The sequence below is a fragment of the Saimiri boliviensis genome, chromosome 5, assembly GCF_048565385.1.
Source record: "Saimiri boliviensis isolate mSaiBol1 chromosome 5, mSaiBol1.pri, whole genome shotgun sequence".
NCBI lineage: Eukaryota > Metazoa > Chordata > Mammalia > Primates > Cebidae > Saimiri > Saimiri boliviensis.
This window is the reverse complement of record NC_133453.1, coordinates 45288689-45301474: the sequence shown is the minus strand read 5'-3', so window position 1 is coordinate 45301474 and position 12786 is coordinate 45288689. Positions and strand designations below refer to the sequence as shown.

Sequence of the window (12786 nt, the reverse complement as noted above, 5' to 3'; positions counted from 1 at the left end):
AGCAACACTCATACCTTTAATTTGCATCTTCTAGTGGAAAATCAAGGTTAACTACAGGGAGTGTAACAGGAGCTGAAGGAAGAATATGTATCTTCCTTTGCTTAACAGTGATTGGTCTTAATCATCCACACCTTTTTATCTTCATTAGTGTACGAGTAAAATTGATACACAGTGTAAATTGTGACTTTATCGATGAGACTGTGTAAGATTAAAAACAAATCTCAAACTTAATGTTGCTTTGGAATTGTTTTATAGACTTTTAAAAAAATGCTTAACATAATGTTGTATATGATAATTCAACTTAGTTTATTCAGATAGATCATGACATTCAGTTGACTAATGTATTATTATTATTATTATTATTTTTTTTTTGAGACGGAGTTTCACTCTTGTTACCCAGGCTGGAGTGCAATGGCGCGATCTCGGCTCACCGCAACCTCCGCCTCCTGGGTTCAGGCAATTCTCCTACCTCAGCCTCCTGAATAGCTAGGATTACAGGCATGCGCAACCATGCCCAGCTAATTTGTTGTATTTTTAGTAGAGACGGGGTTTCACCATGTTGACCAGGATGGTCTCTATCTCTTGACCTCGTGATTCACCCGCCTCGGCCTCCCAAAGTGCTGGGATTACAGGCTTGAGCCACCGCGCCCAGCCTAATGTATTATTTTATTAATTAATTTATTTTAGACAATGTCTCTATTGCCCAGGCTGGAGTGCAGTGGCAAGATCAGGGCTCACTGCAGCCTTGACCTCCCAAGCTCAGGTGATCCTGCCACCTTGGCATCTCAAATAGCTGAGACTACAGGCACATGCCACCATTCCAGCTAATTTTTTTGTATTTTTTGTAGAGAAGGGGTTCTGCAATGTTGCTCAGACTAGTCTTGAATTCTTGGGCCCAAGATCCTCCAACCTCTGCCTCCCAAAGTGTTGGAATTGCAGGCATAAGTGACTATGCCCAGGCAAAAGTATCATTTTAGCGAAGTAGAAGTGTTTGGTAATTTATTTGTATAAATAGGCACCCTCAAATTTTGTCTAGCTTGCATCAGACTCACTAGAAAGGCTAGATAAGTCATTGCTGGGTCCTATCCCTAGGATATGTTACAGTAGGTCTGGATAGGGCACAAAAATTTGCCTTTTTCAGAGAGTAGCTTATGCTACTCTCACAACCACAGCGTGATTAACCACGATTATGTGGTATCCTTTCAAATTTACACAAAAATACATAGAAGAATAAACAAGCACCTGAATTCCATATTTTGCTTTAACAACAATTAAATGTTTTATAATGCTGCTTTAGATCCCTTTCCCCTTTTAAAGGAAATAAGGCACTGCAGATGCAGTTAAATCTGTACTTCCTCTATCAGCTGATTTCCCTCCTTCCTTTTCTGAGAAGGTAATTACATTTCAGAATGTAATCATCCCATGTTCTTTTGCTACATGAATCTATACCCCAAAATAAGCAATTTTGCATGTTTTAAAATTGTAAATGATACAGCATGTATCTTTTTGCAGTTTTAAAAATTGTATTTCTGGGATTTTTGTATGTTAATACATCGTCACATTTATAACTGCAGTGTAATCTTTAATTACATGAATATACCATGTTTATTCTACTGATGAGCATTTAGGTTGTAGCAGGCAAAGTAATGGTTACACAGTTGACTGCTTTTCCTTTCTCTTTTTTTTTTTTTTTTTGAGACGGAGTTTTTCACTTTTGTTGACCAGGCTGGAGTACAATGGCACAATCTTGGCTCACTGCCACCTCCATGTCCTGGGTGGAAGCAGGTCTCCTGCCTCACCCTCCCAAGTAGCTGAGATTATAGGCACTAGCCACCATGCCTGGCTCATTTTTGTGCTTTAGTAGAGATGGGGTTTCACCATGTTGGCCGGGCTGGTCTCGAACTCCTGACCTCAGGTAATCCACCACCCTCGGCCTCCCAAAGTGCTGGGATTACAGGCATGAGCCACTGCACCTGGGCTGCTTTTCTTTCTTTACTTCCTTTTTTCTTGGGGCCTTTTTCCTTTATGTTCTGTGAGTATTGCCTCTCCCACTTAAAATCACGTGCATTGCTTAACGATGGATATGTTCTGAGATACATCCTTAGGTGATTCTGTCATTGTGCAAACATCATAGAGTATACTTAGACAAACCTAGATGGTGTAGGCTGCTATACAACAACCTATATAGTATAGCCTGTTGCTCCTAGGCTACAAACCTATTGAATACTATAGGCAGTTGTGATACAATAGTATTTGTATGTCTAAACATGGAAAAGATACAGTAAAAATTCAGTATAAAAGATTTTTAAAATGGTAGACCAGTGTCAGGCACTAAAATTAATGGAGCTTGCAGGACTGTAAGCAGCTCTGGGTGAGCAGTGAGTGAACGTCTGGGACATTGCTATGTACTACTGCAAACCAGTGATTGGCTTTGGCATGGGCATGTGGCACAGAACTGACTGATCAAAGATATGGAAACGGAAATCTGAGAGAGAGTTCAAGGAAATATTTTTCTCCCTGAATAAAAAGAGTCAAGAAGATAAACCTTCCATCCAAATAGGATTTCTGAGGAAAACAATATTTAAAAAGATATATATCTTCCAGTTTTGAATATGATTATGCAAGGTTATCTTGACATTCTGAGAAGGCAAATTTGAGAATGCTTAGATTTTTGATACTGTCCTTTTCTCCTGACTTCTTTTTATGCGAAAGTTTTCCTCTGTTTTGATTACTTTGGTTAAATATTCTGTCATTGCAATGGTTCACATTAGAAAACATTTTACAATATTGTAATAAGGATTCTTAAATTTGAGTGCCTAAGTTCAAGGATAATTAAAAGTGGAATTTGGGGACTGTAGAGTGTGTTCATATTTGACTGTAAAAAATGTCAAGTTTCTTTCCATTTTATGTGGAAAAAGATATAAAATGGGAAGCAACGTGGGAAGATTTTATATGCCTTATGCAATGTTTCCCACCGATCCATGTAGATTATGTCTCTCTGCAGGTTTTATAGTTCTTTACTGTCCCTTCAATAACATCTTAGTAAACTTTTCCTTTTAGGCCGGGCACGGTGGCTCAAGCTTGTAATCACAGCACTTTGGGAGGCCGAGGCGGGTGGATCACAAGGTCAAGAGATCGAGACCATCCTGGTCAACATGGTGAAACCCCGTCTCTACTAAAAATACAAAAAATTAGCTGGGCATGTTGGCGCGTGACTGTAATCCCAGCTACTCGGGAGGCTGATGCAGGAGAATTGCTTGAACCCGGGAGGCGGAGGTTGCGGTGAACCGAGATCGCGCCATTGCACTCCAGCCTGGGTAACAAGAGCGAAACTCCGTCTCAAAAAAAAAAAAAAAAAAAAAAATTTTTTTCCTTTTAATGGTTTTATATGTCTTGTTCTACATAATTCTAGAAACCACATGGTTTTGTTTGTTTTTTATTGGTTTTCAGTGAAGAAAATTTGATTTTTAGAAAACTTTTTATTGAAATGGAATGTGTTCAGAAAGTACACAAAGCATAAGTACCATGAATTATCCCAAAGTAAACATATTTGTGTAACTATTACTGGTGTCAAAAAAGAGAGCATTATACTTTGCAGTCCTCTGCACTCTGATCTTCTCCCAAAACAGCATGGTAGCACACACAGCTACTTGGGAGGCTATGGTGGGAAGATTGCTTGTGTCTGTGAGTTTAAGACTCCAGTGAGCTATGATTGTGCCACTGCACTCTAGCCTGGGTGTCAGACTCTGTCTCAAAAAAAAAAAAAAAAAAAAAAGTTTAATTTCTTTTTACCTTTATATAAATAGAATTATACTGCTTTCTTTGGTGTTTGTCATTTTTTTGCCCAATATTTGTGAAATTCATTTATGTTAATCCACAAAGCTGTAATTTCATTTTATTCCTGTGTGGTAGATTTTTCTGTTTCATTTATAATTTTATTGTTGATGAAAATTTAGGCTCTCACTTTGTCACCCATGCTGGAATGCAGGGATACAATCAATCTCAGCTCACTGCAACCTCTGCATCCTGTGTTTAAATGATTCTCCTATCTCAGCCTCCCAAGTAGCTGGGCTTATAGGCACATGCCACCACGCCTGGCTAATATTTGTATTTTTAGTAAAAACTGTTTTACCATGTTTGCCAGGCTAGTCTTGAACCCCTGGCCTCAGGTGATTTGTCTGCCTTGTACTCCCAAAGTGCTGGGATTACAGGTGTAAACCACCGTGCCCAGCCTTTTTTCAGTTTTAACTGTGATGACTAATGATTCCATGTGAATATTCATGTTGGTATCCATGTACGTGGATTTCTGTTGGGCATATACCCCAGATAAGAATTGCTGTGCAAGTATATAGGCTTATGTTCAGCTTCTGGCAGATCTTGCCAAACAGTATTTCAAAAGATACAATCTATAACCTTACTGTCAGTGTACACGAGTTCCATTTAACGCTATATATTCTTGCCTACTTTTGATACAGGCAGTATTTTATATTTTAGTTATTTTGGTGGGTATATAGTGGTATCTAATTGTGACTTTAATTTGGTTTCCTCAAGACCACTGAGGCTGAACATCTTTTCATTTGCTTCTTAGCAGTTTGGCTGCTGTTATGAAGTGCTCATTCAGATTACCTACTCATTTTTTCATTGGCTTGTTTTATAATTTTCATGCTGATTTATAGAAGTTCCTTGTATATTTATTTTTGAATTTACTTTGTAGTCTTCTCCCAACCTGTGGCTTGCCTTGTAAGGGCTTTTTTTTTTTTTTTTTTTTTAATGTTTCTTGAAACAAATTCTTTTTTAAAAAAATTTTTAATTTTTAATTTTTTTATTTTTTTATTGTACTTTAGATTCTGAGGTACATGTGCAGATCATGCAGGATTGTTGCATAGGTACAAAAATGGCAATGTGGTTTGATACCTTCATCCCCCCATTACCTATGTCTGGCATTTCTCCCCATGTTATTCTTCCCCAACCTCCCTACCCCCTGCTGTCCCTCCCCTAGTCCCGTCCCAACAGACCACAGTGTGTGATGCTCCCCTCCTGTGTCCGTGTGTTCTCATTGTTCAACATCCGCCTATGAGTGAGAGCGTGTAGTGTTTGGTTTTCTGTTGTGTTAGTTTGCTGAGAATGATGGTTTCCAGATTCATCCATGTCCTTACAAGGACACGAACTCATCAGTTTTTTTTGTGGCTGCTTAGTATTCCATGGTAAATATGTGCCACATTTTCCTCGTCCAGTCTATCATCGATGGGCATTTGGGTTGGTTCCACATCTTTGCTATTGTAAACAGTGCCACAGTGAACATATGTGTGCATGTGTCTTTTTAATAGAACAATTTATAATCCTTTGGATATATACCCAGTAATGGGATTGCTGGGTCAAATGGAATTTCTGCTTCTAGGTACTTGAGGAATCGTCACACTGTCTTCCACAATGGTTGAACTAATTTACATTCCCACCAACAGTGTAAAAGTGTTCCTATTTCTCCACATCCTCTCCAGCATCTGTTGTCTTCAGATTTTTTAATGATCGTTATTTTAACAGGTGTGAGGCAGGTATCTCAATGTGGTTTTGATTTGCATTTTTCTAGTGACCAGTGATGATCAGCGTTTTTTCATATGTTTGTTCCCCTCATATATATCTTCTTTTGAAAAGTGTCTGTTCATACCCTGTGCCCACTTTTGAATGGGTTTTTTTTTTTTTTTTCTTTTTTTTCTTGTAAGTCTGTTTTAGTTCTTTGTAGATTCTGGATATTAACCCTTTGTGAGATGGGTAGGTTGCAAAAATTTTTTCCTCTTCTGTTGGTTGCTGGTTCACTCTCATGATTGTTTCTTTTGCCGTACAGAAGCTCTGGAGTTTAATTAGATCCCATTTGTCTATTTTGACTTTTGTTGCCAATACTTTTGGTGTTTAGTCATGAAGTCCTTGCTTATGCCTATGTCCTGAATGGTTTTGCCTAGATTTTCTTCTAGGGTTTTTATGGTGTTAGGTCTTATGTTTAAGTCTTTAATCCATCTGGAGTTAATTTTAGTGTAAGATGTCAGGACGAGGGTCCAGTTTCTGTTTTCCATACATGGCTAGCCAGTTTTCCCAACACCATTTATTAAACAGGGAATCCTTTCCCCATTGCTTGTTTTTGTCAGGTTTGTCAAAGATCAGATGGTTATAGATATGTGGTGTTGCCTCGGAGACCTCTCTTCTGTTCCATTGGTCTATATATCTATCTTGGTACCAGTGCCATGCTGTTTTGATTACTGTAGCCTTGTAGTATAGTTGGAACTCAGGTAGCATGATGCCTCCAGCTTTGTTCTTTTTGCTTAGGATCGTCTTGACTATGCAGGCTCTCTTTTGGTTCCATATGAAACATAAATTCTTAATTTCAGTGTAGCATATTATCGATTTTGTGTTCTCTCTTGAAGGTCTTAAAGTTAGTCTTCCAAGTGCAGTCTTCAAGATCTGCACTTTCTAATACAGTAGCCGGTAGCCACATGTGACTGTTGAGCACTTGAAATACAGTTGGACAGAATTAGGATATGCTATAAGGGTAAAATAAGTGACAGATTTCTAAGACATAATACTAAAAAGAATGTAAAATATTTTAATAATTTTTATATTGATATTGTGAGAATATTTTGGATATAATGGGTTAAATAAAATAGTATGAAATTAGTTTCATCTATTCTGGAAAACTTCAAAATTAGATAATTGGCTCACATATTTCTAGATTCTTGAATTATGCTTGTCCAATAGAACTTTCTATAATGATGGACATTTTCTGTTTGCATTGTCCAAGATGGTAGCCATTAGCTGCATGTGGCTATTGAGCAATTAGAACGTGGCCAAGGTGACTGAGAGGATTCATTTTAAATTTAATTTTAGTTAATTTAAGTACCTGTATGTGACTAGTGGCTACCATTTAACTAGATAGTTTTGGACACTTTATCATTTTAGCATTTCTTGTTTCAGATTTATGTTCACCAACTATTAGTAATTGATTTTTATTAACGATGTGAGGTAAGGGTCAAATTTTATTTTCTTTTGTATAGCAACTTAATTGACCAAGCACCAAGGAAAAGACCATCCTTTCTGGTTTTAGGCTTTTGTCTTCTGTTCCTTTCTTAGTTACTGCACCAAATAACACAGTGTCTTTAATAATTCATAGAGTAAATGCTTTAATTTTGTTCATCAAGGTCATCTTAGCCATTCTTGGCCCTTTCTGTTTCCACATAAATATTTAAAACAGTTCATCAGCTTTCACAAAATAATTCCTGAGACTTTGACTGGAGTTGTATTGAATACATGGCTTATCCAATCATAACATGATATGACCATCCATTTATTTAGGTCTTTTATTTCTCTCAATAATATGTGATCCTTTTCTTATGTAAAGTTCTTGTATGTCTCTTGGTAGATACATTCCTAGCTATTTGCTACTGTAAATGTTACTATTTTTGAGTTTTATTGTCCAATTATTGCTGGGCTATAGAAATATAATTTGTTATTGTCCTTGTATTCGGTAATTGTCCTAAACTAACTTATTAATTCTTAAAGTTAAGACATGATGCATAATTCTACCATTTGTGGATAATAGTTTCACTTTTCTCTTATTGGTAATATATTTTATCATGAAAGAAATGGAGGAAAACTTTTTTTAGTGGATTGGCAACTTCTAGAGAATTTGTGATAATTTTGAATGTGTCTAGGTGGAAACTAATACTTGTCTCTCTCTTTAAATCTCTTTAGGAAAAATAGAAATGAAGGTACATATGCACACAAAATTTTGCCTCATTTGTTTGCTGACATTTATTTTTCATCATTGCAACCATTGCCATGAAGAACATGACCATGGCCCTGAGGCGCTTCACAGACAGCATCGTGGAATGACAGAATTGGAGCCAAGCAAATTTTCAAAGCAAGCTGCTGAAAATGAAAAAAAATACTATATTGAAAAACTTTTTGAGCGTTATGGTGAAAATGGAAGATTATCCTTTTTTGGTTTGGAGAAACTTTTAACAAACTTGGGCCTTGGAGAGAGAAAAGTAGTTGAGATTAATCATGAGGATCTTGGCCACGATCATGTTTCTCACTTAGATATTTTGGCAGTTCAAGAGGGAAAGCATTTTCACTCTCATAACCACCAGCATTCCCATAATCATTTAAATTCAGAAAATCAAACTGTGACCAGTGTATCAACAAAAAGAAACCATAAATGTGATCCAGAGAAAGAGACAATTGAAGTATCTGTAAAATCTGATGATAAACATATGCATGACCATAATCACCGCCTACGTCATCACCATCGTTTGCATCATCATCTTGATCATAACAATACTCACCATTTTCATAACGATTCCATTACTCCCAGTGAACGTGGGGAGCCTAGCCATGAACCTTCAACAGAGACCAATAAAACCCAGGAACAATCTGATGTTAAACTACCGAAAGGAAAGAGGAAGAAAAAAGGGAGGAAAAGTAATGAAAATTCTGAGGTTATTACACCAGGTTTTCCCCTTAACCATGATCAGGGTGAACAGTATGAGCATAATCGGGTCCACAAACCTGATCGTGTACATAACCCAGGTCATTCTCATGTACATCTTCCAGAACATAATGGTCATGATCCTGGTCATGGACACCAAGATCTTGATCCTGATAATGAAGGTGAACTTCGACATACTAGAAAGAGAGAAGCACCGCATGTTAAAAATAATGGAATAATTTCTTTGAGAAAAGATCTTAATGAAGATGACCATCATCATGAAGTAAGTATAAAAAGATGTCTGATAGCTGCTTCTTAATTCTTAGATAATTGTGGTACATTTTAAAGACAGGGTAAATAACGGGAATATTAATCATATTTAACCTTATTTCCATATGTGTACCTATGAAACATCAGGTAATGTTCCTGAACAAAATGCATTAAGGAATCAAAATCAGTATAAAGATTTTTAAAATTTGAATTTTCACTTGTATTTGTTTTCAGATTTGGTCTCCTCAAATCTAAATGTATCATTAAGAATTTTTTTTTTTTGTAGTACACATCTGAAGACTAAGTGTTTTAATGTTAGAAAAAATGTATTCCTTATGAATTATTTGACTCTCCAAACTAGTCGTTTACTGTTACTGTTAGCCGCATTCTAGGTATTTGAAAATTAAAATTTGTTTTTATTGTTCAACTTGTCCTCTTGGGAAGTTAACTAGAACAGTTTCTAGTTCATAAATTATTAATTTATTGAATTAACTATTGAGTGGTTGCAAGTCATTGATCTAGCTGCAAAGTCAGGTATTTTGCACATATGGTTAGCTTGTTTTCTCTGTCACTTTATGATAAGGCCTACTTATGATAATTGTTTTTTTCTCAGGCCTTTCACAGACTTAGGATGAATATAAAAAGGTATAATAAGAAACTAACAGTAATGAGATATCCTGTTTTCCTTTAAAATTTTCATACTTTTGGGTACTTAGCATATTTGATTGGCTCCTTCTTGATTTTCTTTTTAACTATTCACCGTAAGCACATTCATTTTAGTTTCATTAAAGGGATGTTGATTCCTCATTTATTATGTTTTTAGCATTCTTATTAAAGTTTAGAAAAAAATGTTGAATTTATTGTTCATATGTACAGAAAGTAGCACCATCAACTGGAAAATGACTGCATCCTTTTCTGTCACTATCATCGAGATATGTTTTATATCTAGGTAAATATCTTTGTGTTTCTTCCCTAGATAAATCATCAGCTATTTGGTCTTTAGCAGTTATAAATACTGATTTTAAAATAATATATGTTAAAATCTTAGTATGGTTTTAAAGTATGCATTCATTATTATTTTCAAAAATTTATTTTTTGAAGAGATGGGGTCTCACTATATTGCCCAGACTGGTCTCAAACTCTGGGCCTCAAGCAATTCTTTAGCCTTAACTTCCCAACGTGCTGGGATTACAGTGCATTAATTATTATGACTTAGGATAATTAATTATTATGACTTAGAATAATATCCCAAAATATTTTGTTGATAATTGCAAGATCTTATTGTTCATTTCCTCTTTGTATCACATCCATGACGTTTCTATCATTAGACTTGTTGGTATTCTGATAGTTCTGATGTATACTGGGAATCTCATGATTCTGAAATGTTCAATACTTTTAATAGGATAGTATCTCATGGTAATTAAGATCTAAAAAGATAAAAAGCAAGTAAGTGGTGCAAAAAAAAAAACTAAGAAGAATCATTTTCGTTGTTTGTAGGTTTTGATTTTAGTTTTTGATGGTGCATAGATAAAACCATACAATGAGGTAGCAAGTCAATAATAAGCATGCAACCAGAGTGGATATATCTGAAAAAGGGACAGTGCCCCAATAGTTACTTGTTTTTACCATATGATGGATCCAAAGGTGTTTGCTATTTGTTTTCTGCATCGTTTTGTTGTCTATTATTTTTGTTTTCTCCTCTTTAATCAGTTTTAAGCATTTTTTTTTTTAAGTGCCAGTGGATTAAGCTGCCTTTAGTTTTATCTTCCAGTTTTGTTCCTAACCGCTGACATTGGGCTAGAATTTTCCGAAACAATATGCTTTTGGAGTGCATTTGGCAATGAAAATGTCTGTATTATGGTGTATTTTACTATAAGCCAATAAAGTACTCTAAATCTATTTAATCTGTTTCACAGATAAGGATCTTGAGTCACCGATGATTGCAGTTTGATAGGGAAATGATTCTCGCCATCCCATAAGAATCTTGGGGATATAGTTGTGAGTCATCCTTATCCATGACAGAAAGTCATTATCTTTCAGGTGTTGGAGTAGAAAAATTATTAAAATCCATGAAAAGTTTTGGGTAATATAGTTGAGTATATCTAATAATTTCTTATTAAGAAGTTTTATTTGTAATAAATACCTATGTTTTTCAGATTATTTGCGATTAATTTTTAGAATATTTTTTATTAGGCAGTAATTTATTTTTCTGCATAATCTCCTTAAAGACACTGTTATTTAATTTTTTTTATCCCTTTCCTTGCAGTGTTTGAACGTCACTCAGTTATTAAAATACTATGGTCATGGTGCCAACTCTCCCATCTCAACTGATTTATTTACATACCTTTGCCCTGCGTTGTTATATCAAATCGACAGCAGACTTTGTATTGAACATTTTGACAAACTTTTAGTTGAAGATATAAATAAGGATAAAAATCTGGTTCCTGAAGATAAGGCAAATATAGGGGCATCAGGTAAGAGAGATTTTAAGTTTTTCTCCTTAAAATGGTACCTGTACTTACTTTTTAAGCTATAGTTGAATTAGAAAATAATCCTAAATTATTGGCTTTATTTTGGTGTCAGACTTTAAGTATATTTTAATCTTGTTTAGATATGCATATTTAAAAGAAACTGGGGGAAGACAGGAAGTACAGTACTTTTTATTTATCTCTTCTGGCATATTAGAAAGGGATATTTTGCTGTGGATGGAAAACTAGATTAAAAAGGAAATACAGGTTTGTGATAAGTGGATTATTTTTGATGAGCAAAAATTAATAATGGGACCCCTAAATAAAGTTATTTGGTCTTCTAATTATTTAACATTTATCAGGGCACCTCTATTGAAAAGCAATGATGATTAAAATTTTAAAGACATAAAAAGGGAAGCTACTGTGTTTAAACTCCAGGAATGTCTGAGAAATGCCTAATAAACCTGGCACATGAAATTTATTATGGGCATTTCTAGAGAGCTTCAGCTAGGGTAAAACCAAAACTATTTTTAAATTTCTTTTAGACTCTTTCTTCATCATACCCACTTGGCTCCACCTTGATGTTCACAGGTACCTCCCACTTAATATTTCAAAACTTCTACTCCACACAAATTTATAACCCTTAACGAATCTCAAATACCATTATATATCATTCTTTTGATAAAATGTGGAACCTTTGACTTTTTTTTCTTTTTTTTCCTTTTCCCTTTTTTCTGATTCTATAATCAGGTATGAAGTCCAATTAAATCTATTTCTTCAACATCTTCTAACTCCATTCACTCTGTCATAACAGTTGCGAATTTCTTGGTGATTGGATTGTTGAAATAACTTCATAACCTTCCCTGCCTGTGTACTTGTTCCCTTGCAAGACATCCTTAGCACTTAAACTAGATTTATCTTTCTAAAATGCAAAGAGATTCTCTGACATAGAATTTTTCTTTATGGTGATAGCTAACATTTAATTAATACATGTATTTTTTAATCTTATTTACTTAAACACATATTGCAGACACTATTCTAAACAGAATTCACTTACTCCTCACAATGCTCTTATGAGTTACTCTTCCCAGTAACTCTTCCAATATTTCAGAGCTAATAAGTGGTAGTACTGGGATTCAATCCTGTAACCATTTTACATGCATGCATGCATGTATTTATTTATTTATTTATTTATTTATTTATTTAGAGACGGAGTCTTGCTCTGTCACCAGGCTGGAGTGCAGTGGCGTGATCCCAGCTCACTGCAACTTCCGTTTTCTGGTTTCAAGCAATTCTCCTGCCTCAGCCTCCCAAGTAGCTGCGACTACAGGCACACACCACCATACCTGGCTAATTTTTTGTATTTTTAGTAGAGACGGGGTTTTACCATGTTGGCCATGATGGTCTCCGTCTCTTGACCTCATGATCCGCCCGCCTCACCCTCCCAAAGTGCTGGGATTACAGGCGTCAGCCACCGTGCCCGGCCCCATTTCACTGTCTCATGCTTTACATGCATTTTTTTTCCCCACTGAATTTTAGCAGTAATCCTGTGAGGAAGATATTATATGATTC

At 35.6% G+C, this 12786-nt stretch overlaps 1 protein-coding gene across 5 annotated transcripts in view; it reads left to right on the top strand.

Annotated features, from left to right (window-relative positions):
- The window catches only part of SLC39A10 (solute carrier family 39 member 10), a 179418-nt gene that overhangs the window by 106372 nt on the left and 60260 nt on the right, over nucleotides 1-12786 (top strand). For all 5 annotated transcript variants that reach the window (XM_074399336.1, XM_003925708.4, XM_010336482.3 and 2 more), the window contains 2 exons: nucleotides 7741-8759; nucleotides 11013-11220. In XM_074399336.1, the coding sequence (XP_074255437.1) occupies nucleotides 7752-8759; nucleotides 11013-11220 (1216 nt within the window). In that variant the 5' untranslated portion in view covers nucleotides 7741-7751. The remainder of the gene's footprint in view (nucleotides 1-7740; nucleotides 8760-11012; nucleotides 11221-12786) is intronic.